This window comes from Pseudozyma hubeiensis (genome assembly GCF_000403515.1).
Source record: "Pseudozyma hubeiensis SY62 DNA, scaffold: PHS36, whole genome shotgun sequence".
Lineage (NCBI taxonomy): Eukaryota > Fungi > Basidiomycota > Ustilaginomycetes > Ustilaginales > Ustilaginaceae > Pseudozyma > Pseudozyma hubeiensis.
In genome coordinates, this window is record NW_012133818.1 from 36,217 (window position 1) to 63,721 (window position 27,505).

General features: G+C 57.4%; 9 protein-coding genes across 9 annotated transcripts in view; 5 read left to right on the forward strand and 4 right to left on the reverse strand.

The window, feature by feature from the left end:
- Nucleotides 1-587: 587 nt before the first annotated feature.
- PHSY_003458 (peptidase) lies at nt 588-1,031 on the forward strand (the record flags this gene model as incomplete). Its single annotated transcript, XM_012334077.1, has 1 exon — nt 588-1,031. The coding sequence occupies one exon, from the start codon at nt 588-590 to the stop codon at nt 1,029-1,031; it is 444 nt and encodes a 147-aa protein (XP_012189467.1).
- A 469-nt stretch (nt 1,032-1,500) lies between these two features.
- On the reverse strand, nt 1,501-5,630 carry PHSY_003459 (hypothetical protein; the record flags this gene model as incomplete). The annotated part of the gene is made up of 3 exons (XM_012334078.1): nt 1,501-1,573; nt 2,097-2,247; nt 3,245-5,630. The coding sequence occupies 3 exons, from the start codon at nt 5,628-5,630 to the stop codon at nt 1,501-1,503; spliced, it is 2,610 nt and encodes an 869-aa protein (XP_012189468.1).
- A 268-nt stretch (nt 5,631-5,898) lies between these two features.
- On the forward strand, nt 5,899-8,226 carry PHSY_003460 (endoribonuclease; the record flags this gene model as incomplete). Its single annotated transcript, XM_012334079.1, has 1 exon — nt 5,899-8,226. The coding sequence occupies one exon, from the start codon at nt 5,899-5,901 to the stop codon at nt 8,224-8,226; it is 2,328 nt and encodes a 775-aa protein (XP_012189469.1).
- A 50-nt stretch (nt 8,227-8,276) lies between these two features.
- On the reverse strand, nt 8,277-9,953 carry PHSY_003461 (hypothetical protein; the record flags this gene model as incomplete). The annotated part of the gene is made up of 1 exon (XM_012334080.1): nt 8,277-9,953. One exon carries the CDS (start codon nt 9,951-9,953, stop codon nt 8,277-8,279), a length of 1,677 nt encoding a protein of 558 aa, XP_012189470.1.
- A 312-nt stretch (nt 9,954-10,265) lies between these two features.
- Nucleotides 10,266-11,987, forward strand: PHSY_003462 (dolichyl-diphosphooligosaccharide-protein glycosyltransferase; the record flags this gene model as incomplete). The annotated part of the gene is made up of 1 exon (XM_012334081.1): nt 10,266-11,987. One exon carries the CDS (start codon nt 10,266-10,268, stop codon nt 11,985-11,987), a length of 1,722 nt encoding a protein of 573 aa, XP_012189471.1.
- A 313-nt stretch (nt 11,988-12,300) lies between these two features.
- PHSY_003463 (hypothetical protein) lies at nt 12,301-13,818 on the reverse strand (the record flags this gene model as incomplete). The annotated part of the gene is made up of 1 exon (XM_012334082.1): nt 12,301-13,818. The coding sequence occupies one exon, from the start codon at nt 13,816-13,818 to the stop codon at nt 12,301-12,303; it is 1,518 nt and encodes a 505-aa protein (XP_012189472.1).
- Nucleotides 13,819-14,542: 724 nt separating this feature from the next.
- On the forward strand, nt 14,543-15,242 carry PHSY_003464 (hypothetical protein; the record flags this gene model as incomplete). The annotated part of the gene is made up of 2 exons (XM_012334083.1): nt 14,543-14,586; nt 14,669-15,242. 2 exons carry the CDS (start codon nt 14,543-14,545, stop codon nt 15,240-15,242), a joined length of 618 nt encoding a protein of 205 aa, XP_012189473.1.
- A 168-nt stretch (nt 15,243-15,410) lies between these two features.
- PHSY_003465 (likely protein kinase) lies at nt 15,411-19,964 on the reverse strand (the record flags this gene model as incomplete). The annotated part of the gene is made up of 1 exon (XM_012334084.1): nt 15,411-19,964. The coding sequence occupies one exon, from the start codon at nt 19,962-19,964 to the stop codon at nt 15,411-15,413; it is 4,554 nt and encodes a 1,517-aa protein (XP_012189474.1).
- A 221-nt stretch (nt 19,965-20,185) lies between these two features.
- The window catches only part of PHSY_003466 (2-oxodicarboxylate carrier 2), a gene marked incomplete at both ends in the record, with an annotated part of 8,691 nt that continues 1,371 nt past the window's right edge, over nt 20,186-27,505 (forward strand). The window contains 5 exons of the mRNA XM_012334085.1: nt 20,186-20,341; nt 22,596-22,707; nt 23,157-25,300; nt 26,077-26,243; nt 26,324-26,913. Coding sequence (XP_012189475.1) covers nt 20,186-20,341; nt 22,596-22,707; nt 23,157-25,300; nt 26,077-26,243; nt 26,324-26,913 — 3,169 coding nt within the window. The remainder of the gene's footprint in view (nt 20,342-22,595; nt 22,708-23,156; nt 25,301-26,076; nt 26,244-26,323; nt 26,914-27,505) is intronic.

The following is a 27,505-nucleotide window of genomic DNA, read 5'->3' on the forward strand; positions in this document are numbered from 1 at the left end:
CAACGGTAGGCTGCTAGGGATGGCGTAGATGTATGTGATAGATATCAGGTGCGTGAGCGTGAAGATAGCGGCCTCACTATATACTCTGACTCGAAGATAGCCAGCTGCAGCGGCGTCATACAGCCTGTAAACGCGACAGCGGAGGGCAAGAGAGGCCCGGGCACTGGCTGAGCCTGCGGGTCGGAACGCCAAAGAGTGCGCTCTCGTTGCTTTGACAAGAGCCATGCATGTCTCAAGAAGCGCAGCGGCATTCTAGAAGTCACCAACTGCACGGCTTCAACTGCGGCACTCAAGCAGAGTAAGAGAGCGTGGCCATATCAAACACCGCACCGGCATCTGTTTCCGCTGCGGCGGAGTAGGAAGAACGAGAGTCCCGACATGACCTGGCTTCCAAAGCCTGCGCTCAGATGTGGTGTGATTATCGCGACACTGCTAGCCAAGCAAAAGCGCGGGCGTCACACAGCGGAGAACTTCGCTCGATTCGGTTCGTCGGAGCGAACGTCTACGATACGCGAAGCAAAGGGAGGAATGCTTGGATGCATCCCACGATGGCGAGATGTGTTGAACAAGTGCAAAGCGGTGTCCGTATGGCGATTGCCTGCGGCAAGAGGAGGACATCGGTCTGCATGAAAGTGGCACGTCAAAATCTGCGCAAGTTCTTGGCGCTCCGTGTGATGTTCCGATTTCGAACCGCAGGAAAAGGGGCCAGAGCCCGCCAGCTTGACGGAGCGGAGTGCATAACAGCCTGCCTTCACGTGCATGATAAAGCCCACATGCTGCAGCCGTCTCAGACGCACCCCATGCCAGGTCTGCCTCGCATCATCGCGAAGCGCAAAGAGAGACACAGCCACCCACCACCGTACGTATTCGTACCACGATGCAGCCCTCGCCTGAAAGCCGACAAGAACAGGGCTGAACACATCAAGCTTCGACTTGGCTTGCGTCTCGGTCCAGAGTTTAACGATGTTCGGCAAAGAAAGATTGCTATCGCTGTATCGCCAGAAGTTCCTACTCGACTATGTGAAAGCTGATACACAAGGTGGTAACACTTGTCCTGCTGAAAGCCGTCACAGACGTCGTCATCCACCACAAGCCCGTCGAACGGCGATAACGAAACGCAGGCATGAAGCACCAAAAACCATGAGAACAGCATGCACCATGATTTCCTCGTTCCAATCTCGGACGATGCATTGAAAGCTTGCATGAGAATGCCAAGAAATGCCAGATAGAACGTGTGTGTGCGAGAAGAGTGTTGATCTTCTTTCACCCGGGAGCGGAAGATTTCTAGTCGGAGAGAGAAAGAGAATGCCAAGAGATTGCGGTGGTCGAAGGGCTGTATGGCTTTGGACACGGAGATTTTGGACACAAAGGTTTAATGTTCACACACGTCAAGAAAGGCGATAGGCGAGGTGTCGGGTTCTTTTTAGCGCGGTCTGGGCATTTGTACGCGTATGCACGCCAAGCATGAGCTTCGCTGCACGCGATGACGTGTTTTTTGCGCTACGGGACACAGTGCGCTGTGCTGCCCCAAATCTGTTCAAATTCATCTTTTCTTTTCACGCGATTTGGTAAACTGCCAATCAGAAGGCGACAAGATAAAACAACACACATACGAAATCGAGATGAGATAACGGAACCCACACACTCACGTCAGGGTTGGGAATGCCAAGAGTTTTGGGATAGCATGGCGATGGCGTGCACCGAGTCACCGTGGGCCCCCACACATCATCACCAGCAATCCACGCGCACACAGTGTCGTCTATGATGGAGTCTCTCCGTCAAAACAGCTCCGTCTCCGTGTCCAGCTCCGGCGGTGCATCATCGACAGCTGTCACTACTTGCAGACAGCAAGGGGCTGTTCATCGCTCCGTCGAGGTGACAAGCAACTTTCCGTCGGGGCTGTGTCGTAGCAGATTCATCAAGATCAGCTGACACTAGAGAGGCCGGGAGAGGGACTGTTTCGCGTAACACCGGTGAATTTTCGCTTCATCCCTTCCAGATTGATGCAAACAGAGTCTACACCTCAACCCCTTGCCGCCCTTGCATTCGTGCGTTGCCGGCTGATCGGTCGTCAAAACATGACAACCAGGGTTTACCTTCGCCGACGGCTGAATTGACAATGGAAGCCGTTCCCGCTGCCGCTTTCTTGAAGAGATCGGAGATCCAATCTTTTCTCCGCTATCACGTCGTCCCGATCAAAATGCCTGCTCGACCGCACGATGACCCTTTGAAGCTTGACTAGAACGACTGTGATAAAGTTCACACATCTCGAAGCCGACGAAGAGCACGACCTGAGGTAGAGGATAGGGTCTCAAACGGACCGGTCAATTCACTGCTCAGCGTTTGCTCTGTTGGAGCTGCCAAGAAAACCTAGACTGGAATGTGGTCTCACGGAAAACGATGCATGATTTTTCTCCTCTCCCCCACGCTTCGTGTCTCCCGGAGCTTTCCAGCCACGCCAGCCACGCGGGAGAGATCTCCGCGTTCCTCTCTCTCTTCCCTCGCTCAGCTTGTAGCCTAATTTAGCTCCTATCTTGGCAAAGCCACGCTGAGTCAGTTGATCTTTGGTCCCCTTCTTTCGCGACGGAGCCTCGTGCGACTAGTCTGAAGATGTGCAACCCACATGGCCGGTCTAGCAAAGTGCAGCGAATGTTCACATCCTCTGAGCGCGGTCAGAAATGTTCTGGCATTGCTGCCCCAAGACAGGGAAAGGAAGTAGGTTGGGAATTTGCGCTCGCAGTTGGAAAGAGGGAAAATTGCACAAAGTGACATGTCATGCTTGGCGGGAGCGGAAGTTGTCTTTTGCCAGCAAAAGCACTGCATGCGATCGATGCTTACAGTGCACGGCGATTGCGAGTAGGACATGTGTAGACAACTCCGTTTGCCCTTACCACGCGGGCAATGGATCTTTCCGGCCTCTGCTGCGCTAGCTCCATCAAAACCCGCCCATCGCCCATTTTCCCACATTGTGACCGATCTCACCCCGATCTCGCCCTCTCCCCACCCCTCCTCAACGCCTGCAACCGCTTCGCACGTCCAAACCTGATCCCCTGGAGCACGAAATCGATCGCCTCCTCCATCCTCTTCTTCCTCGCATCCATCCCCGCCCTGTCCCAAAACGCCAGTGGAAAGCGGAAGCTCAACCACAGGTATAGTGTGTAGCACCTGTGCAACGATTCCAACATCAACAGCGTGGTGATGTTGATCAACGGATGGGCTGAACTACCAATCTCTACACGGGTACCTCGCTTTGCGGAAGAGGAGTTCATGTTGAGGTATGCGAATAGCGGTAACTCCGCATCGTCTTTCGAGTCGGATGCGAGACGTGATTTAGCTGCGAGAGCCTGGTCGAATAGGTCAAGAATCTCTTCCTCGACCTCGAGCATGCCGAGGTCGGCAGCACAGGTGTCGAAATCCACCAAGCCTCCGCGGGAGAACTGTCGCACCGAATTGCACAGGAACGCCACCACCCGTTCATCGCGCGTGTTTGCCGGCGCATTCGAAAACGTCTCTCGTTCAGCAACGGTGAGCATGCCGGCAGAAGCGGTTTCGATGAGCGGAGAGATGGTGAGTTGCTGGCTGAAATCCGAGAGAAAGTAGTTTTCGGAATCGATGCGCGAAAGCAGCGCTACATCCGCATACAGCTGAGACAGCGTTCGTAGACCGGACCTCCCGTCGACGCTCGGCAGCATGGCGGATAGCTGGCTGAGAGTTTCCGAGGATGGCTGGATGGCAGCTCGTGTGATGGGAAGCAAGGGGGATGCGAGAGCTGCACGAAGGATCTCGAGTTCATGTTCGTGCCGGGTGGTGACGAGACCTCCGAGATCGGTTTTGCCTGAAGCGGTCTTGTCTTGCGTGCCGTACCGACCTGCGCGACCTGCGATCTGTTTGATCTGGCTTGCCGAGAGGATCACTTCTTCCTTTCCGTTCCACTTGCTCAGCGTGTCAAACACGACCCGTTTGATGCGCAGGTTGAGACCCATCCCGATCGCATCGCTAGCAACCATGACGTCGAGTTTCCCCTCGTTGAACAGCTTGGCTTGCTCCGACTTTGTCTCCGGCGGCAGCGCACCGTAGGCCACCGCGCATCGCAAACCCGTTTGCTTTTCGATATCTCGCTTGAGCGCAAAGATCCCCGAACGCGAGAATGCGACGACGCAGTCTCCCTTTTGGATCTGACCGAGATCGTCGTGGATGGATTCGTCGGCGACGCTGAGGGGTGTGAGACGATCGTAGCGGTGGACGGTGAGGTGGTCGCCGCAGGCGTCGGCGATGTTCTGGATGAGCGGGATGACGGAAGCCTCTCCGCAGAGGTGGAGCTCTTTGGCGGGTAGACCGAGCACGGCGTTGGTCCATGCGTATCCGCGTTGCGCGTCTCCGATCATCTGGATCTCGTCAATGACTCCGACTTCGACAGCGCGCATGGTCGAGACCATCTCGACTGTGCAACTCGTGAGTCCTGCCAGTGGGTCGACGGTGCGTTTCTCTTCGCCCGTGACCAGGTTGCACGCTCGGGCAGCCACATTGGGAGACACAGTTCCGCTGTTGAATCGATCCCATACTTCGTGAGCGAGCAGTCGGAGTGGACCTGCAAAGATGCCCGTGCGTGCCTTGGAGAGTGCTACGAGTGCACCGTGGGTCTTGCCCGAGTTGGTGGGGCCGACGTGGAGATGAATGTTTCTGATCAAGCTCCGAGCGCGCGGGTATCGATGAACAGGTAAGCGAAGGTCCATGTTGGATCGTAGCAAGGAGAGCTGCGAGCGCACGAGCGAGATCTCCGCTTTCTCTGCCGCGGTCATAGTGGAGGAGGCGTCGAGGCTGGTGAATCCGCGATCTACCCAGTCGAGGAAGGCCGAGACACAGAAGCGCCCGAGGCACTCTTCGCCTTCGATCATGTACGACGAGAGTGCATCTGAGAGATACGAAAAGGAATCTAGGTGTGCAGGCTTGCCGGAGTCATGCAAAATGGCCAGGTCCGGGATCGAATCTTTGGCCGACTCGGACCATATTTGAAAGAGTCTGATAGCTGTTGCTGCATTCTCCGCTCTGGTCATCTTCCCCGACCCTCTAGCAGATATTGATGGCCTACCTCCAGCATCCTCAATACAAGATTGCAGCAGCATCTGCGCTGGCCTGTCCTTGACGCCGTAAGCAACTAGCTGGAGTGGCAATTCGGGATCTTTCGTCATTGCAGTAATGCGCTCGACCAGCTTCCTCCCCACCTCTTGTGCGGTCGGTGGATCTGGAATGGAAAAGTCTACATTCTTGATCTTTGTGCCTTTGCCTTGGAACTTTCCCCTTTGAAAACGCGGGTTCTTGCCACCTTTGCCTCTCGCATTGCGGTCGTTGGTCGTGACCGAACCCTTCTGGCCCCATCGAGGCACGAGGCCGGGTGTTGGCTCGCCTTTAGCGGAGCGCTGGATGAATCCGCTATCGTATCTGCCCCTTGAGGTCAATGCTGAGCTTGCAAAGCTTCGTACCGATGGGCTGGCTGTAGACGAGGAAGAAGATTGCGGAGTCGACAGGCAGAGCTGACAGCCGGGATGAATGCGACTTGCGGTATTGCCAAGGGTCGAGCGGGACAAAGCCGCGGCCGAGGTGCCAACTGAGGCTATAGAGCGTCGCAGCATGCTTCTATCTTGGCTCCTGAAGCAGAATTGATATGGTGGTACAAACTAGGTGATGATGATCAACCAGAAGAAACCAGACCAAAAATTGATTTGAGAAGAAAGTGGAGAATTGCCATCGGAATTTGCCGAAAAAGTTGAATTACGTAAGCGGAATTTGCTTTCTCTTGGTATCGAGCGCTGTCCAACTTTGCACACCTTTCTTCACGGACATGCTTTATCAAGCCATTGATCGTTCGTTGCGCAACCACACACCACGCTGACGCAAGCTATGAAGGTGGTAGGGCTGCTCAGCGGCGGCAAGGACTCGTGCTACAATCTCATCCACTGCGTACAGCAGGGACACGAGCTGATTGCACTGGCCACCCTTGCTCCTCCAGGGTCCAAGGATGAACTCGACTCGTACATGTACCAGACTGTTGGGCACGATGCAGTTCATCTCGTAGCCGAAGCTATGGAACTTCCGCTCTACCGCAGAGTAATCAAGGGCACCGCCATCAACCAGCGCTCCGAGTACGGATCCCGCACAGCGCCGTCTTCCTCCTCCGCCTCCGCCTCCACCAGCGCAGCAACCGTAGAGTCATTGCAGGACGAAACGGAAGACCTCTATCACTTGCTCATGGACGTCAAGTCGGAACACCCTGATGTCGAAGCAGTGTCTGTTGGGGCGATCTTGTCCAACTACCAACGAGTGCGAGTCGAACACGTCGCTCTGCGTCCAGACATCAACCTCACTCCACTTACGTTTCTGTGGCAGCGCTCCCAGTCCGAACTGTACGCCGAGATGCTTCAAGCTGGACTCGTGTCGATCCTCATCAAGGTAGCAGGGATCGGGCTGGATGAGAGGGATTTGGGCAAGACGCTTGGACAGATGCAGACCAAGCTCGAGAGATTGTCGGCCATGTACGGCGCACACGTCTGCGGCGAAGGTGGAGAGTACGAGACGCTGACGATCGACTCTCCGCTGTTCAAGAGACGGATAGATGTGGGCGAGACAGAGACGGTGGTGCATTCAGATGGAGGAGGGTTTGGAAGTGTCAGTTACTTGAAGTTGAAGAACGCAAAGCTAGTCGAGAAGGATGTGCAGGCACAAAGCAAGGCAACGACGCCTCCGCTGTTGGACGCGGTAGGCAGGAAGACGTTGAAAGCGATACAGACGGACACGGTTCCGTCCGATCGCGAAGTACTGTCGAATCGTGTGAAGGAATTGCAACTCGATCAAGCCAGTGTCAGCTTCCCAGCGGCGTCAATTCGTCGCAAAGGTCGCTACCTCGTCCTCTCCAACATCACCGGCTTCGCCTCCTCTTCACCCCCAACCACCCCCGAGGACCAAGTCAAGAACGCCTTCCACAAAATCCACGCTCTGCTCTCCACCTCAAATCCCGCACTCGATATGCAGCACATCACGCACATCAACCTCTTTCTCCGCTCCCAAACGCTTTTTGCCCAGATCAACTCGATCTATCGAATCATGTTTGGCGTCTCACCTCCCACACGCGCATGTGTCGCCCTACCACAACTTCCCGCCGGTTGCGATCTCGTGATCAACGCTGTCGCCTTCGACGACACCAACTCCGTCCCACCATTCGATCGACGTGCACTTCACGTTCAGGGACGTTCCTTTTGGGCACCGGCAAACATCGGCCCTTACTCGCAGAGTCTAGTGCAAGCAGAGAAGGTTTGGATCGCGGGTCAGATCGGATTGGTCCCCGCTGACCTCATTTTGCCGCGGGAGGAGGATCTGCAGACCGCGCTGAGCATTCAGCATGCAAGGAGGATATTCAAGGCGACTATGAACGACATGGGTGGGAGAAGTGTTGAGAAGGGGTGGGTCGAGGGTGGAATTTGTTGGGTGGATGCGGAGGATAGGGTGGAGGTCGCGAGGAGGGCTTGGGTGAGCCAGTGCGAGGGGAATGATGACGATGAGGGTGGGGAGATGGAGGAAGAGCGGTGGTTAGGTAAGACGTGCACGGAAGGCGAAATGTTGCCGCCGATGCTGTTCGTGGTGCTACCTCGTGGTTCGCTGCCTCGTAGCGCTGCGATCGAATGGCAGATCACAGCGCATACTGGTCGCGTTCCTCCGCCGATCGAGCCTGCCACTTCTATGACGGAGAAACCGCCCCACGAAGATGACGACGACGATGACGACCATGAACCTGGGTCCGACGCCACCGACGATTCCATCCAACAATTCTCCACCGTCATCTGTGATCCTCATGGCGCACCATTCAAGCTGATTCACACCATCACCTCCTCCCTCTCCGCCAAAAGCACTTTTGGCATCCTCACGCTGCGTCGTTCCTCTCCATCGACCCAAGCCAACAAAGACGATGAGTCGCCAGATGCGTTCTCAGCTTCCATTCAAGCTTGCGTGGCTCGCTCGTACGCCACACAGCTCTTCACACCGACCGACAAGGCTAGCGATATAACAGCGTTGAACATCCTCCAGCAGCTCCTCTCCCAATCGCCTACACCCGACACTGACGCTGCCAAGCTACTTGAGCAGTTGCAAGTGATCCCCTGCTCGTCCATCCATACCCTCACCACTGCTTCTTCAGATCAACACGTCGACTTGGCATTCATATGGCACGGCATCTAATCTCAAATGCGACTCATCGTTCGACCCGCAAATATGTGCATTGAACCGCATCATTTAGCGCTCGAAGGCTGCAGTGTATCAACCAACTCCTTGAACTGCGAAACAATCTCCCTCTCCTTCTTGGCCTTCTCTTCGGCCTGCAACCTCAACATGGTCCTCTTTTCCTCCGCCGAGATGACCTGGTTCTCCTTTCGCATCCTAACGGCGTTCATACGATGGTGTCGACTTCCGCTCATGACGTAACCGGCTTTCTCGTAGGCTTCGATCTGATCGGAACTGAGGCCAATCTCTCCACGTCGTGGGATACGTTTGCCGTCCTGAACGTAGGATGCCATAGCCGAGCCTTCACCGGGAAGCAGCGCTCCACCGTAAGCACGCGGATCGACAGGCTTGCCATCGGCAGTGACGGTGGGAAGAGCGGGCCCGACTTCGGCGTCTGAATCTCCTGCCGAGGATGCAGTCGAGTTGCGGCGGGATGTGGATTTATTGTCTTGTTCGGAACGGGTGTCGGACTGTGATGCTGAACGATGACGACTGCTTCTGTGTCGTGTTTCAGAGTCACGTCGACCACGTGTGCTGGAACGGCTGGATTTGTGACGACTGTGATGGCGACGTGATGATTTCACGTCCGCATCGGAACTCTTCTCGGAATCAGAGCCATCGGGCCCGCTTTCATCAGACAGCTTCGATCGTGATCGTTTCGAGCTTCTCCTCTTTTCGTACACGTCGTCACGCTCATCGTCGTCACGATGGCGGTGAGGTCTCGATGACCGCGAGTGACGATGCCTGGAGTCTCTGTCGTCATCTCTGTGCCTGCTGGAATGGCTGTGGTGTCTGCTGGAGCTCGAACGATGGCTTCGAGACGACGAGTGGTGCTTTTCGCTGCTGCTGCGTTTCCTGTCATGCCTGTCCTTGTCCTTGTGCCTACTGCTGCTCTCGCGATGATGTCGTTTGCGCTTCTCGCGCTCTTCGTCGCTATCTAGCGTGGGATGAGGTGGGCTTGGAGGCCAGATGGAGACGGTCGAGTTCTTACGTTGCTCGTTGCGCGAGCTGAAGAAGCCGCCGTCACCGCTGCCTGGATTGGCGCCGGATGACATGGACGAGGCGTACGGGTCACGGGGAAGACGCTTCCACTGTGCAGCGCCGTATTCGGAGGAGCCGCTGCCGTCTTCTTCGTTTGTACCCTTTCCATCGTTGCCATCAAAGTATCTACCGCGGCCGCCGGAGTGCGATGGACCCCACGCTCTGCCCGAGTCGCCTCGATTTCCGCGACGATCGTCTGCCTGCCAGCGATCGTCATCTCGACGCCGATCGTATGGACGCGGTGGTCGGTCATTGTTTGATTCTTCACGCGGCGGTGGTACCCATCTGTCGGCCTGCGGCCTGGGCGGACGTCGATCCGGATGAGTGTACGGGCGTGGTGGAGGTGGACCCGGAGGCGGCATGGGTGCCGCAGATGTTGAAGCTTGGCTCTCGTACGACGGTGAGCCACGTCGCTGCCTGGGGCTTCGGCTGCGTTGCCTGTCATGATGCGGAGAATTGGAGCGGGAGCGATTGCCGAGGAACAGCTCGCGGTCAGCGCTTTTGTCCTGATCGATGCCCACCTCGTCCCTGGGAGCATCGCGAAACTTTTGCTTGGAAGCCAGCAACCGAGACCGCAATTCTTGCTCTCGGTCATGGGATGATGGACCCGAATCCGAGCCGAGACGCTCCGCCAGTGTGGGCATGATGCTGACGGAAGCTCTCGAGGCGTGGATGGCCTGTTTGAGATGATGGTTGGGTGAAGGAGAGAAAGAGAAAGGCTCAGTTTTAGTGGCTTTCGAAGTTTTGGCATCAATGTTGTTGTTAAATTTGGTCAACGCGGCGAAAATTTCGTGCGAGTGGAAGAAAGCAGCTGAGCTGGAGCCCGAAATGAAGCGCGTGCACAGACACTTTGCCTCTTCGCTTCACTTGCAACCTTCACCTCTCACTCAATCCTTTCATCCCCCTCTCATCACCCTTCGCTAGCCTCGTCATTGATGGCAGCGAATCCCCCCAAAATGCTGCTCAACACTCGGCGACACCGCTCGCGCCCTCTGACATCTCTCCTTTCGCTCCTGTTGCTCGTCTCTCTCGCCCTTTTCTCCACACTAGCTTCTGCCTTGCCGTCGTCCACCGGCGACCGCATCCTCGTCGTCGTCGACCAGATCGCTCACAACACCTACTCGAACTTCTTCGCATCCCTCACATCAAGAGGCTACAAAGTCGACTTCAAAGCGCCTCGCGACGCCAAGCCGCAGCTCGTCCAGCACGATGTGCTCTCCTACGACCACCTCATCCTACTCTCCCCTGCGAGCAAATCCTTGGCTGCCGACATCTCGCCGCAGCAGCTCGTCGAGTATCTCAAGATCGGAGGAAACATGATCGTTGGCCTTGACTCGAGCGCCAGCGAGATGCAGCGCGATTTGGCTCGCGAGTTCTCGCTCGAGTTCGAGGAGCGCGGGAGTGCCTTGGTCGACCACTTCCGGTACAGCGGCCAGCACGACGCCGGTAACCATACCGCTGTTCTCGTCGGAGGTGAAAAGTCGGCGGAAGGTCTTAGCACAGGAGGACTGGTACAGAATGTCAACGTCTTTTCGGATGAGACGCTTCGAGCGGCAAAGAACACGCCGTTTCTCTACCGCGGAATCGCCCATCGCGTAGGCGCCAACCCCCTTGCCTTCCCGCTTATCCTCCCACCTGCCACCAGCTACTCTTCGGAAGTACCTGCCCTGGTCAAGGAGCAAGATGCGGTGGTCGAATCCACCTCGTACTCGACACCACCACCCGTCACCGTCACAACGACAAAGATCGTCGACGGCGAAACCCACACCACGCAAGTCCTCTCGACTCCGCGTGCCGTGCCCACCGTGGTCAAGAACAAATCTGCCAGCAAGCTCGGCAAGAACGGCTGGGTGGCCAAGAACCGCAACAGCCTCGACCCGCTCGAGTCACGCAAGGAGCTCGTCGCTGGCCTTGCCACCTCTTCCTCCTCCAACGCCCTCGTCTCGCTCGTCTCTGGCTTCCAGCTCGCATCCAACAGCGCACGAGCCGTGTTCCTTGGATCCACCGAACTGCTCTCGGACGCGTTCTTCTCCGACACGCAATCCGGGTACGTCAACAAGCTCGTGGCTGCCGATCTGAGCGCCTGGGCGTTCCAGGAGAAGTCCGTGCTCAAGGTCGTCGCTACGCACCACCATCGCGTGAAATCCGGACCGAGCGATACGCGCGAGGACTACGAAGAAACTGAAGCGGGCAACAAGATGTACCGCATCAAAGATCACGTTTTTTACTCAGTCGACCTGGTCCAACACCATCCTCAGCTTGGCTTCATTCCTGCGGACAGCTCTCTCGACCTCCAAGTCTCCTTCCAGATGCTGGACCCCTACATCACCGCACACCTCACCCCGCTCTCCGCCTCGAACTTCACCCACACCTCCTCGCCCGCCTCGTCCACCTCGGAAAGCGAGGCCTTCACGCGCTTCGCCACCACCTTCCAGGTGCCCGATCGTCACGGCGTATTCACGTTTGTGCTCGACTTCAAGCGTCCCGGCCTCTCGTTCCTGCACGCCAAGGATACGGCGCCTGTGCGACCGTTCAACCACGACGAGTATCCGCGCTTCCTCAGCTCCAGCTGGCCGTACATCGCAGGCGCGCTTAGCACGAGCGTCGGGTTCCTGGTTTTCAGCGCAATCTGGTTGACCATCAGGGACGATCCGCCGACGGGGAAGAAGAACAATTAGAAGATGAGGCGTATATGTATGGAGGGGAATTCTAGAGAATGCAGTTTGATTCTGATCCGGATCCGTGCAGTCGGCTGTGTGTGCTGTGAGGGATGCATTTACTGGCACAAAGGGTTCGAGTACAGTATCTAAGTTAGGGGATGCATGAAGCATAAGTGGATTCGATCCGGATCGGATCATCGGCCGCGTGTGCTGTGCTGTGAGGGATCCATCTACTGATACAAAGGGTTGAAATAAGCAAGCCCTTCCATCTCCATGTCTGAAGTACGCTGCCTCCTCCATCCCTCCTTCCCCTTTGCTGTCAGGGTTCCGTCTACCGGTACATCGGGCTGGAGTAACACAGCCCACCATCACTGTGTCTGAAGTACGCCACCTGCTGCTCCTCCCCTCCCCCTCCTGCTCCTTCCCCATCCTCCTCCAAAACCGGCCTTCCAAAATCTAACCACCAAATCTTCCTATCCGTGACACCGACCACCCTATCCGCTTGCCCCGCTACTCCATACACGGGACTATCCGTGCTTCTCAGCGCAAACCCTGTCCAGTCCCACCTCTTTCCGCCTGTTTCACCCAACAGCGGCACATCGTAGCCCGCCAGCACGCCGATGTCGAAAACCCTCACTTTGGCGTGTCTCGCACCACCTACCACCATCACCGTCGACTTCGGGCCGCCGAAGCTGAGACTGTAGATGGCGTCGGTATCGTACTCTTCCCTCCATATGGCTATTGGGTCCAACTGACGGTTGATCCTGCGACGACGTGATGGTGCGTCACTCATGGGCAATGCTTCTCTGAGATCGTTCATGTCCCACGAACCTCCTTCGGAATCGGCTCGCAGCTGACGCGTGTCGTACACCCTGACCACGCCATCGTAAAATCCGACGAACAGCAGAAAGCCAGGCAAGCTAGACTCTGGTGGAGGAGTGGCCATTGCATACACCGAAGTACGCTGTCCCGTCGACGCCACACGGAACGGCTCCCGCAAGCCGATCCCACCGTCGCCCTGAGAAAGGGGATAGATGTACACCGCATGCTCGGCCGTGATGCCCACCGCGACCCATGTCAACGTCGACCCGTGAGCCTGTGTGTCACAGCTACCAAGCAAGACGGACCAAGCACGCGTCGCAGTTCCCGACCCAGTCACAGCGTCTTGAGCGGGTAGCAGCGGCGCATTGTTGAACGCGGCGCTGCGAAAGTTCGTCCTCGGCGGCGTGTTGGCACCGGACGTGTCAGCAGGGGTCGAAGCGTTCGGATCTGATCGAGTTGCTTCACCTTCCGAGTCGATTTCCCAGCAACATCCGTGGTCCAGATGCGTTAAAGAATCCTGCTGGTCCCGAGATGCGAACTGGTGTATCCGGAGGCAACCCCGTTTTGTGATCGATGCTATGAGATGTGTATCGGTCTGAGGATACCCATGGGTCTGTACGGCTGAGTTGAGTTGCATTCTGCTTGCTTGTGTCGAGATCCCTGCGACCTCTTGTTGTCGTGCCGATGGAAAATTCTGCAACAATTGCATCTGGATGCTGCCCTTCTCCCCCTCAGGTCTGACCGCGATGACCTGAATGCAGCCGTTTGCATACCCGACAGCGACCGTGCTAGCCTCTCTGTCGAGCGCTTCCAAAGCTGTAATATCTTGCCATGGATCGTCGGACGTTGAAGCCTTGGCATCCGGTGTCGCCATTGCAGCCTCTGCAAGACGATCCGTCGACGAGTGACTATCCGATCTGAAGCTGGCCACGATCCCGCCACGCCCTTTCGCATCTATCGAGCTTGCTCGGTACACCACAATCTCCGACCTCACACCGACGACCATCCACCTCGTCCCCAACGTCATTGTCGGAACCGCAAAATCAGCCCCAAACCTTGACCCTCTTCCCCCCGTCCTCCTATTCCCTTCCGCAGGAATATCCATCGATCCAGGCCGAAGCACTACTCCTTCCCAGCACCTTCCAAGCAAGCTAGTATACCTACAACAATACCACCACTTGGACCTTGCAGTGTTTCGTCCTGAGCCTTTCTGCTTTGCATACCGCCGATAGTACGGGTCCAAGCGGTCGAGGTCAACGTGGCCGTATTCGTGTGCGAGAACATCGTTCCATCCGTATTCGTCGATCAGCCGGAGGAGATGCTTGCATGTCTTGCTCAGAGCTGAGAGTGTAGTCGCAGCGGGTGAGGGGATGTGTGAAAAGATGTGTAGCCAGACGTCTGTGGGTAGGCGGAGGAGAGGAGGTGCAGCTGTAGGTTGTGAAGTGGTCGAAGTTCGGGCTGGGATCTGGCGGTGCTTGTTGCGATGTTTATATGGTGTTGCTCCTGCCCCGTTGGAAGCGTTATCCTTGCCCATATTCCAGGATGGAGGGAAAGTGATGAAGGTGAAGGAGAAGAAAGTAGTCGAGTTCTGTCAAAGGCAATGCATACGACAGGGCATCCGGCTAAATGCGCGGCTAAAATCGAGTTTTGTGGGGACTGAGCCTCCACATTTCGGCGCTTGGTACATCCTCACTTAGCAACACCATCATCCATCATCCATCGGCAGTCATTCTAGCAGAACCCACAACAGCATGTCGATCAGATTCCACAAAGGACCATCCATCATTACGCTCTTGTAAGTCGTCTTCAGCCTCGTCGACCAGACTGGAAGCCTCCTGCTGACAACCAATCTCACCGTATCACCCCTGTCATTGCAGCCACGACTCGACGTCATCAACCTCGAAGCAAGTCCTCCAACTGCTTTCCTCTTACAACAGCAACCCCCACCAACCCACTCCCGCCGCCACCAGCAGCTCGTCCGCACCTGGTTCGCACGGTGAATCATGCATCGTCGAAGCACACGGCTCAGGCGCAGACGTCAACGCATACCTGCGTCAAGCAGCTTCCGATCCCCCCCGCTCCCCCCTCATCCAACTCGAAGTCGTCGATCGTAAATCAAACCCTCCCACGCCAGATCAGATGAGAAGCATCGTCGACTACCTCGTCGCAGACACTAGCGATACCCAACAAAAGGAAAAGAAATACACCACAACAGGTTTCGACCTCAACGAACACGAAAGGAGAAAGTTGGCGCTTAAGAAACATTTGAAAGACGACCCAACAGGTGCAAGTGGTATGCCAAAGATCAAAGACGGTCCACTGGTCGTCAATTGGGATGAGGGAATCGCAGCTACCGATCTGCAGGGCGTTAAGGATATGCTCAAGAGGTTGCAGGAGGATGCACGTGCCGAGGGCAAGAAGGATCCTGAAAAGGGTTGTGTCATTTGTTGATCCAATCTTTGCGCAGTCGACAGCTCACACTAAACGTCACGGGATCAAGCTATGCCAACGAGAAACCTATAAAAATTGCATGTATCAGGGTATGTCGATGTATTCGAGCACAAAAGGGGGAAACCATACGACCTGCGTACGAAGGAATGCTGCGTGTGTTGTTCAAACTTATGCGGAGCTGCTTCCCAACTGACAGCGGTCCAGCAGCGCCTGGTAGACGAACTTGTACGCCCACAGGTTGCCCTTCATCCTGCGGATGTCCAAGCTGTACAGCCCGGGCAGATTCTTGATCCTCGTGACTTCGACCGAGAAGCGGATCTCCTGGCCACCGTCAACGGAGGCGTCTCCGTAGAGCGGCGGTGGCTGGTTCTCGTCCTGCGACGCGAGCGCGTGCAGGTTGCTCGCCGTGGTCGACGACGCGGGCAGCGGCGAGGTGGACAGCTTCGGGCTGGTCGGTTGCAGCGAGGACCGCTTGAGGAAGCTCCGCAGCGATCCGGCGGTGCTGGCGCTGGGCGTGAGCGAGTCGCGGTGGCTCATGCGCGAGGACCGCTCGACGTCGGCCTGCGTGGGCGGGAAGACGGAGCTGCGCAGGCTCATGCCGAACCCTTGCGTGGCGCTCATCAGCGTCTTGGCTCGCTTGCGGCGGACGCACTCGAGCTTGAAGTCTTCGTCCTTTTCGGCACGCACGTCGACGCCCATCTCGTACAGCACGCGCTGCACTTCCCGCAGCACCTCGATGGGCGACCTCGACGTGAGCGCGGATTGATCCACTGCACCAAGATGGTAGCGCAGGCGCGCTTCGTTGAAGGGCACCGTGGCGGTCGATGCAGAGGTAGCAGCCTTCGATCGCTGCGACTGGCGTGACGGCTGCGACTGCTGCTGCTGCTGCTGCTGCTGCTGCTGTTGCTGCGAGCGTCTGGTCACAGGACTGGCGACAGAAGGCTCAGCGCTCGAAGATGCGTTCGAGACGTTCGACACTGCCGAGAGCGATGCTTTCGGCGTCGCCTGCTGCTGAACAGTTGAGGCACTCGACTTGATACCATCGCTCTCCGTGTGAGAGGCATCGCTCATGTTGGTGAGCTGCGTCAGTTCGGTGGCTTCGCTGTTCTCGCTGTGCGTCCCCGAGGTGGATCGCGAGGAGGGCACCGACGAAGCACCACTGTGCCCCTCGCCACTGCCCGTCTGCGCTTCCGCGTGACGGCTCGCGCCGTTGGGAGCGCTCGTCACGACGACCGAAGGCGTCGTAGAGGCTGCAGCATGGATCTGAGATGACGTGGGCGATCGTTCAAACGGTCCAAGCGGCGGCTGCTCATTGAAGGTGCCACGCGACAGGCTCTTTTTGCGGAACCAGTCCATGACCTTCTTCGCAGCGTTACTCGAGGGACCGGTCGTCGAGGAGCTTGCGATCGTCGATCCATCGTAGAACGTCTTGTCGTTCTGTTGTTGCGGCTGCTGGTTCGAAGGCTGCAACGGCTGCGGACGCGTCCTGCTCGTGGATGGTCGAGAGGATGGCGTCTGCTTGCCGGAACCTGCCAGGCTGACGGTCCCTTTGCGTTGCTTCTCCGTGGCGGCGATGCGTTGCTGAGACGAAGCCGAAGTGTCATCCTTCCTGCCAGCAAGCTGTTCGCCAAAAGTGGCCTGTGTGACCGAGTGAGGTATGCGGGCCTGGTGGACATCGTGACCACCGTCAACAGCCGGCGAAGCGTCGCTGGGCGCACGACCGACAACGAGACTCATCGCCTTGCGTCGACTGCTCCTGGTGGCACTGCTAGTGCTGGGCGCGCGTTCCGGAGCTGGTCGCGAAACACTGTTCCTCTTGCTCCTGTCGCTGACAGCTTCGCTGCTGCCGTTGACGGCTGACTTGTCGCCGGCTGCACTTGTGACGTTGGCCGCAGTGGCGCCAGTGGAGCCCAAGAGACGCGAAAGGAAGAATTTGTCGGTCGACATGCCCTTGCGGTGGCGCGTAGCCGCAGTTGGAGCAGAAGGCTTTTCACTCGGAATTGGTCGGGTGGCAGAGGGAGGGCTGGTCGTGCCGGTGCTCGTCTCAGGGCCTTTGTTCGTTTGTCGCGAGGCGCTCGTGCGGCTGGCAGCGCTGTCGACTGAAGGCAGGGCCCGCTCAGTGGAGGACGAAGGGAATCCAACAGGTTCGCTATCGGCGCTCTGCGATGAGACGACGCGCTGGCTGGCGCTCGATGGAATACGAGCGCCGTGGCCGGTGCCCCGGTTGTCCGTGTGCTGGCGGCTGTGGACGCTGGCGGAACTGGGAACGCGGCTTCGAGAGCTCGAAGCGGGCGGCGGCGTGCTGCGTTGAGCGGAAGCAGCGGACTGAGCCTGCTCCATAATGACGGGGGGTACGGATACGCGAGAAGCTGAGCTCGCCGAGACGGATCGCATCATGTCGGGGGCGGCCGCCCTGCCGGCAATCGCCTGTTCGCTTTGAGGTATGACGGTAGACGTGGCTGCGAGACTGACCGCGGCAGGCTGAGGAACAGAAGGCAGTACGGCAGCAGCGGCGAGCTTTTCGGCAGCAGCTCGTGCGCGCTCGCTCTCGGAGCTTCGGGAGCTGGTGCTGCTTGCACTGACATTGCGCTGCGTCTGCGAAGCTTGACGAGAGGCGGGGGGCGAGGCGACGACAGTGGAGGCCGATTCCTTGCGAGAGCGCTCCTCGCCACCGTACTCGAGCTGGATAGTGTGACGCTGCACCTTCTGGGCGGCCGTCTGTCGCATTTCGGTGCCATTGGCGGCAACAGGATCTTCCAGACGAGTACGAGGCTCTCCGCGAGCGTTGCCAGCCGCTGTGACGGGATCGACATGGGATGCGACACCAACGCTGGCGACGTTGTTGTGCGTAGTAGCTCGCGGTAAGGGTGCGCTTAGGGCCTCCGGAGATGCTGTAGAGGCCGAAGGCTGCATGGCTGCAACAGCGGCTCGCGAAGCTGCAACGCCGTGGTCAGCACCGCGGCTGGCACTGCCGACGGGTTCGAAAAGGCGGTCGGGGACGGTGGCACTGACAGGCAGAGTCTGTCGATGAGCAGCGTTACCAGCGGCCACAGCTGTGTTGGCAGTGTAAGCGGTGCCAATGGGTAGGTGCGAGACGTTCTGACGAACCGACTGGCTGCGCTCCATGTGTTGACGACGCTGTTGCTCCTGCAGGTGCTGTTGATAGATCATCTGCTGGCGGTACATCTGGCGCTTCTTGGTCTGCTGTTCCATGGCAGCTCGCTCGAGGTCGTCGACGGAGAATTTGAAGAGCTCGCGGTAGTTGCGCAGCCAGCTGTGCTGCATGACTTGTTCGAGCGTGGCGCGGCGCGTCGGGTCAGGGACGAGCATCTTGGAAAGCAGGTCGCGTGGTTGAGCGGTGATGTACTCGGGGAAGGACAGAGGGGTGGCGAGAATGTACTTGTAGAGCAGGTTGATGTTGTCTCCGTCTGGGTTCGCCGGATCGTCATCGAAGGGAAGGTAGCCTGCGAGCATGGCGTAGAGGATGACACCACACGACCAGACGTCCACTGCCGAACCAGCGTAGAGGCCGTCCTGAACGACGAGCTCGGGAGCAGCGTAGCATGGAGAGCCGCAGCTGGTAGCCATGAGGTCGTCGCGCTTGTCCTCAAAGTTGTTGGCAAAGCCAAAGTCGGTGATGATGACGTTGCGATTGCGGTCGAGCAAGAGATTCTCGAGCTTGAGATCTCGATGGACGATCTTCTTCTGGTGGAGATAGGATACACCCGAGATGAGCTGGGCAAAGAGACGGCAGGCGTGTTCTTCTTTGAGATACTTGTGGGCGAGGATGTGATCGAAGAGCTCACCACCCGATGCGTATTCGAGTACGATACCGATGTAGCGGTCGGATTCGATGACTTCGTACAGACGGACAATGTTGGGATGGCGTACGTCTTTGAGGACTTGAATCTCACGTTCGACCTTGGTCATCTTGGCGGGGTCCTTTTGAGCCGGATCGTCGAGGTGGAGAGGAGCAGCGTCGGTGGCGACCTTGTCGCGTTTGATGAGCTTGACGGCGACCTCCTCGCCCCACTCCTTGTGGACGCCGAGCTTGACTTTGCCGAATTCGCCCTCGCCAAGGGTTTGCAGCAGAAGATAGTTGCCAAAGTGGACCTGCTGGCGACGAGGATGAGCGGCAAAGTAGGAGAGAGCCGCTGGAGAGGTAATGGGGATGCCGGAAGAGATGGCTTGGCTCGTGGTGGGGTCGATGGTGGCAGCGGCGGGCGTGGAGGAACCGTGGTGGCTGCTGGACATGGTGGGGTGAGCGCTGGCCCTTCTTTCGGCGTAATTGGCGTTCATGCTGGCAAAGACGTTGGAAGCGTCTGGGGTAGCCGAAGCAGCATTGCGCGACGCCGAGGTGACATGTTCGGTGGGGGTGGGCATGGCCGATACTGGACGATGTGAATGCGACTGGCCGCCTGTGGCGAGCTTGCTGGGCGGATGTTGATGGAAGGAAGTGGGGGGCGGAAGCATGGCGGCGCCGGCACTGGCCATACTTGGGTAGGCGGCTGATGGCACGCCCGAAGCGTACGGCTTGCGCTGGGGAGCTTCCGAAGAGTCCGCGACAATGTGAGGAGGAGAGGTGGGTGGGGATGGGTAGCCGGGCGATCGCATCGAGTTTGATTGGTACGAGGCAGAAGCGTCGGGTGTGGGTTGGTGCCGGATGCCAGAGCCTGGCGAGGCAGGCGGCGATGGCTGGTACGAGTGCGATTGCGACGACATGCTGAAATGTATGCGCGAGCAGCAAACGAAACGATGAACGAGCTGAAGCAGAAACTACCAAAGGACGGACGACGATAATGCTATGCAATGAAGGACAGCATGCAAACTGTGGCGATGATCAATGTCGAGGTGGTGATCCAAGAGAATGACGGTATAGAAAGGGGCACGATCGGAAGCAGAATCGCGGCGCGGAGCAATGCAGGGGCAGGACACGACTCGGAATGAGCGGTCGAAAGGCCGAAGAGGAGGATGCTGACGACGAAGAGGCTGATGAGATCAACGCGGACCAAGTGTCAAGGCGCGAAGGTGCAATGTGTGTGTGTGTGTGGTTCCCAGTGCCGTCCAATCCTGTGGTTGCCTCGCCTTTTCGATACGCGGTGCTGTGCCACGCCGAGCACTGATGACGATCGAGGTTGAGGAGGTCGAGAAGGGCGGTACGACGCAACTCAATAGGAGACAAGGGTGGTGACCAGCAGGGGCGAGATAATGGGAGCGTAAGAGAGAGAAACCAACAGAGAGGCGAGGGAAGGGGCCAAAGGGGAGCGCGGCAAGCGTGTGAGGTGAGCGTGCGTGTGCGTGTGTGTTGGAACCAAAACGGGAGCTGCGTGGGTGTGTGTGGGTGTGTGTGTTGGCGTGCCGTTGGTGTGTTGCTTGCGTGCGTGCGTGCGTGTTGGCAACTCTGCTGGGCGCGGGTTGCATTTTGTTTTTCTTACGCCGCGCTCCGCCTGCCTGTGCCGGAGAAGCGGGCAGCTGAGCCCAATTTTGACCAAAAAAAAACACAACACACTTTCAAGGGCGGCACGCAGTCCACTGTATGTGTGTAGCTCGCAGGCGCTGGCAAGGCGGGCGGGCGTGACTGGGATCTGTGTGCCTCTGTCGGACTTGCAAAATGAGGGCGCGCTCAGCCTGTCTCTCTCCGAGTCCGCCTTTGCTCCTTTCCATTAAAGTTGCGAGTCGGCAACGTTGGCTCATTCAAATTATGCTGTCTCAGTTCGTCAGCCAAGACTCTCGAGCAAGACAGACCCAAAGGGAGGGGTGCTCGTGCATCACTGTACCGCTTGAAAAGCATGCCGCCGTCGACAAGGCAAGATCCATCGTGATGTCTGTAAATGGAAGAAGTCGGTGCACTGCTTGGCAAGCGTGAGAGAGAAAGAGCATCAAAACTCTCAAAGCAAGGGGCGAGTGAGCCACCCATTCAAGCAATGAAGACCAGGCACGTTGACGCGACCCGCCCTGAGACGGAGAAATCTAACTTGAAGGCGCTGCAATTTGTCCGCCTTGCAGCAAGAAGGCCCTTGGACTCCCCTCGATTCCAACGCCGTCTCGGCCGCTCTCTCGGTCCATCCCGCCACTGTGGGCAGCCTGCGAAGAGGAAGGACGAAAAGTGAACAACGAGAGCTGACAACCGCGAAACTTCGAAACAGCATTCGAACGCAACCAACCGGCCAAAATTTCGACGACTGAGACACAGCACGACAAGCGAGGCGCAGATCACCTAGCCACAGGCACGGAAATACCGAAAGCGGCGGAGACGAGGCAATTTGGCCCTCTCGCCAGCTGTCTCTCTCTCGAGAGCCATGCACACAATCATCCCCCACTTGATGAGAAAGGGACAAGGAAAAAGGGAGGCCACCTGAAAATGAAACCTCTGTCGATCAAACCTGCGTGCGCGTCTGGCATACACTGTATTCAGTGTAATCCGTACAGCCTTGCCTTTTCCTCTTGTCTCCCTTCTCGGGATGGGATCTCGGTGATCACTAGCCACCGGGATGCGCAAAAATCAAAGTCCACGGTCTCGAGGAGCAGGAGGCGCTTTTCAGCACTCCTCGACACTGTGTTATGTGCAAGGAGGTCCCTGGATTCAGAAGCATCTCGCCATCTTGCGCAGGCGGTTGCAAACCCCACACGTTCGGATCGACGCGACGCAGCTGTCCGGAGCACGAGACGCGCACGGCATCTGCTTTTCCATGGCTCGCTTGTCTACGTCGCTTCCAGACAGCCGCCGCCCCCGCCACCCTTCCCCGCCCCGCCCCTCAGACTCGAGCTTTTGCTTCTTAAGTCGTCACACAGTCGTACGGCCAACGTATCGTTTGTCGGGAGGTGGACACTTTCACCCCTACGTCTTCGGAAGCGCTCTCTTTCACCCACGCTCCGCGAACGCCGCAAAGGACAGAAATGACCTGATAAGTTAGGCCAATCTGCAGTCCAGAGTTGACTCACGATGCACCCCTATTACCGGACGCGAGTGTTCCGACAAATAGTGTCGTTCAGGCTATCTCTGTCAGCGTGCTGTGAGACTTCACCCGCTTCGATGAGCGTCGAAATCGACTCTGGTTCTGACAGCACGACCAGTGGGCGCCACCAACGGAGATTTATTGTTGGACAGATAGGGGTCAGCTGCAGCAGAAGCCCATCAGAGACCTGCAACTCTGTACCACATTCGCACATGTCTCCGCGTCACCCATCCCCTTGTCGCCCAGATTGTCACTCGCCCCACGGTCTCAGCCTCTTCTTCTTCTTCTTCTTCTTCTTCTTCTTCTTCTTACGCCTCCTCGGTTTGTAAAAAGCTTTGCTGTGTCCCGCCGGTTTTCGGTGTTACACTGTCAAATGCAAGTTGATTTTCTCATCCAGTTGCACGATAGCGTCGTGATCGAGAGTCAGCGACGCATTCTGCACGTCACCGTTCTGCTGTTCTGCCTCGACCGCAACTGCAAGCTTGAACCTCCATCGATCTCACAACGAGGTTGGTGATTCGACGTTGTGCAGGTCTCGCGCATCTCGCCGTCGTCTGCTTACTGCAGCGAGGTGTTGGTCTATCAGCCGAGTCTCCCAAATCACGTGGCGCGTGCAATTCATTTACGCGTCTTGCTCGTAACACGCGCCTCTCGAGCATTCGGGCACAGCGAGGCGCGTCCTCGTTACACTCTCTCCACCTGTGGAAAAAAGGCAAGGAAAATCAGCCTGCTACTACACTGTACGCAGCTCTCTCTGAAAACGCTGAGTCAAAATGGTCACACTTCTGCTCGGATCTTGCCGATCTCAATATTCCTCACCGAACAAGCTCCAGTGTACGTGCTGAGCTTTCCGCAGACGGTCACTCCACCGCCAGACTCAGTGTCGTCGCTCGCCACCAGCATCCATCGTCTCGTACATCACCACGCCTCGGCATCGGTTCGCGATGTCTCGGTACAGCGCATGACGACTTTCCAGACCTCGCATCAGCATCGTGGCCATCTGCGTGTGATCCATCCATGAACTCAGCTGCGGCACACTCGGCCAAGCTCATCGCAGAGTTTGAAAAGCTGCAACAAGACCGGCAACAGGTCGTCTCCGAATACCCCTCTCAGCATCCGTTCGGCGCATCAGAGCCAGGTCCCTTTGGCGGCGGCAGTGAAGGCGCAACAATCGACCGCCAAGACCATCACAGCACCTCGAGCCGCACTGCCAATCGCGACGACGCTTTCGCTGCGGACAACGAGATGAGCAACTTTGCAGACTGGGACTCTGGCTATGCAGGGGCTGACACAGCCGAGATCGCACAGTATGGCGCCGCCGAAGCGGGTCCATCGACGAGCCGGCATCCTCGCGCCCTCACGCAGTACGACTACCCGGGAGGATGGGGCGCTCAAACGTTCAACGGCGTAGGTGGGCTCACCCAGGATAGCGCATCTCGTGTCGCTACGTTGCAAGCCAAGCTCAACCAACGGCTCGGTCCCGAATACCTCTCACAGCGACCCGGTCCAGGCGGAGGCAAGAAGCTCACCTACATCGAAGGCTGGAAGCTCGTCGATCTCGCCAACGAAGTGTTTGGCTTCAACGGATGGTCCACCACCATCGTTCGCCTCGACGTCGACTTTCTCGACTGCTCTCCGGACGGAACGCGCTTCAACGCCGGCGTCAGCTGCGTCGTGCGAGTGACGTTGCGCGACGGTGCATTCCACGAGGATATTGGCTATGGCAGTGCTGAGAATGCCAGGCAGAAGCACGCAGCGCTCGAAAAGGGCAAGAAGGAGGCGGTGACGGATGCAACGAAGCGAGCGCTCAAGAACTTTGGAAAGCTGCTCGGCAACTGCACCTACGATCATCAGTACTCGGCCAATGCGCTCAAGGTGAGCAATCCGCCGCCCAAGTTTGATGCTTCGGAATTGCATCGCAGGCCCGAGCTGCGACCTCCTCCAACGGCAGCGCCACAACCACCGCCGTCGGCACCAGCGCCAGCTCGAATGAATCCTCCGCAGCCGCAGCCACAGCCACAGCCACAGCTGCAGCCGGGCAGGTCCACGAATCCGCCGGTACCGCAACCTGCACCAAGGGCGGCAGCCGTAGCGGCGAACGGACATGATGCCAATACGGCACAGGAGTCAGGACGAAGGGGTACAAACGTGGCACCTCCGCAACAGCCCATCACAACGAATGCCAGCAACAGCACCACGAAGAGCGGCAACGACACCAACGCATCCAAGGACGAGATCCTAGAGCGTCAGCAACGGTCCATGCTCGCTCGGCAGGCATTTCTGGAGCGCCAGCAAGCCGAGACTCGCAAAGCTGGACCCACAGAATCGCACCAGATCGTGACGAACGCCAACGGCGGTGGGCAACGAGCGACGACAGCAGCCGCTGAAGTAGAGTTCGGATCCGACTCGTTCGACGACGGCTTGAACGACGTGCTGGCAGGATACGACGAGACGTCGATGGGCGATGCTGAAGCGGCATCGCGAGCGCTCGAGATGGAGATCGACGAGGCTCAGCGTCCGCACCACCCTGCCGAGCTTGAGGATGTGGAAGATACGAGCGGCAGCGTCTTGCATCCGAACTACGGTGGTGCGGACGACAGCGGGGTTGCTTTCGCCGACGGGTCCAACGCGATGCAGATCAAGCAGGAAAAGGTCAAGACGCACGAGGTGCGACGCTCTACAAGTCCGGTCAAGCAGGTCAAGATGGAAGCGACGCGGGCGCCTCGTCGAGCAGGCAGCGTGGGTCGGTTCGTCTCGCCTCCGCCGCAGGTAGTCGCCGCTGGAGCGTCAGCAGCACCTTCGAGGGGTGTGTTCAAGGCGGGTGCGACGCTGGCACCAGGCTCGGGGGCGTATACGAGCGGCGCTAATTTGATGCGGAACGGAACGTCGTCGCTGTCGGCTGCGTCGACGGGAGCGAGTGCATCGCGAACTGCGGGGATGAATGCACCTTCTCGACGCATGCATTCGACTACGTTGGATGGCATGGGCGGAGTCGAGGGGGCAGCGGGGAGTGTCGCCACAGCAGGGCGGGCCACCGGCGAACCTACGAATCATGGGTACGTGTCAGGTGATTCGCTGAGAGGCATCAAGAGGCCCAATGAGGTACTGGGAGAAGCTCAGAATGGCAGAAGGACGTGAGCGTCGACGTCTAACGGCTGCAGCTGCTAACGGTTTCGGTCGACATAAGGGTTCAGGAAGAGCATTCTCGCATGCGCAATGTGTCGTTCTTCTCAATCAGTGTGGAATACTCAACGTGTGCGTGTGTGCAAGTGCATCCTGTATATATGAGGCGATCGACAGAGGCGGACTTTTGCGAATGTGGGGGACACGTCGAAACGTCTGCACCAAACGGACGATCCGGACCGTGGGAGAAGCGAGGAAATGTCAGATCGAATGGGTTGGGGGTGGGGGTGTTGCAGCTGTTGATCTTTTTGCCGGGGTTGAAGTCAGAGAGGAAACGGAAGAAATTGGCTGGATTATCGGGTATCTCGCGGAAAAGTGCGGTAACTTGCCGGTCAAAAGAGAGAGAGAGAGAGAGAGACAGAGAGAGTTGGACGAATGGGAGAAGGGTGTGATAAAAATTACGATCAGAAGAGACAGGTTGGGCGCCTGATTGATAAAAAAATCCGCGCCTGTGCGCAAAGAGAAGAGCGAGGGAGGATTGGATGCGCGGTGATCTGTAATCGGTGCGGGCGATTGCCGAAGAGGGGGAGCGACAGTTCTTCGCAACCGCATTTCCCCCCTCCTCCTCGTCAGATGATTCTCCCTTTTCATCCACATCCTACACACACACACCCCTTTCGATTACCGGAAAAAAAGAAGCGGTGGCCATAACGATGACGACCTCGCAACCTAAACCATTACCCTTTTACGCGCAGTTCACTGCCGGTGCCATCGCCGGTGTCACCGAACTGCTCTGCCTCTACCCTCTCGATGTGGTCAAGACACGTATGCAGTTGCAAGGCAAGGCCGTCGCAGGCGCTGCCGCTGGAGAGCACTACAACGGCATGATGGATGCTTTCCGTAAAATCATTGCTAGCGAAGGGTAAGTCTTCAACCCCCCTCGCTCATCTGCCTTGATCGAGAGAGAACACGAAACTGACATCTTAATTTGCGATTGTACAGTGCGGGTCGATTGTACCGCGGTCTCGTACCACCTCTGATGCTCGAGGCGCCTAAACGAGCGGTCAAGTTCGCAGCGAACGACTTCTGGGGTAAAACATACCGCTCGCTCACGGGTCAGGAAAAGATGACGCAATCGCTCTCCGTCCTCACCGGCTGCTCCGCCGGTGCCACCGAATCCATCGTCGTCGTACCCTTCGAACTCGTCAAAATCCGTCTGCAAGACAAAGCCCAAGCTCACCTCTACACGGGACCCATGGATGTCGTCTCCAAGATCGTCAAAGCCGACGGTCTGTTGGGACTGTACGCCGGACTCGAATCTACCTTCTGGCGTCACGTTTTGTGGAACGGAGGCTACTTTTCCGTCATCTTTGCCCTCCGAGCTCAAATGCCCAAGGCGGAAACCAAAACCCAGCAGCTGCGGAACGATTTCCTCTGCGGTGCCGTAGGTGGCGCTGTAGGTACCGTCTTCAATACCCCCGCCGATGTCGTCAAGAGCCGAATTCAGAATACTCCGAACGTCAAGGGTGTTCCGAGAAAATACAACTGGACGTTCCCGAGCATGGCGATGATCGCCAAGGAGGAGGGATTCGGTGCGTTGTACAAGGGATTCACGCCCAAGGTGTTGAGGTTGGCACCGGGTGGTGGTGTTTTGCTGTTGGTGGTGGAGGTCGTACTGAGCCAGTTTAGGACTGCTCTGGGTCCTCCGTATATTTGAAATCGGGGGTAAAGGAGGAGAGGGAAGGAAAAACCAGCTCGAGAGTACATTCCCCGATGGTCAAAATCTAGACGTTGCATTGCAAGTGTCGCTCTTCGGTAGAAAGGAGAGGGTGTGTGTGTTATTCTGGATGTGGAAACACGTTGAGGATGGATTCTCGAAGCAAAGACTCTAGTGATCAGAGTAGAGACGGAGTGAACCCTACGATTCTAGCTGTGTTCTTGCCAAGACAACGGACGAGGGACATAGCCGACCGAACGACTCAACTGTCTCAGCGTAGACTCCAGTCTCTTCCGCCGTACACATGACGTATCTGTCTGCGCAGCCTCGACAGATCCACTCTGAACAAATATCGCAATCTTCTTGGTCTTGTTTCGCGACCACTTGCCAACAATCTCTAAAGGCCTAGGCACCAGCATCCCACACACACACACACACACACACACACACACACACACACACACACA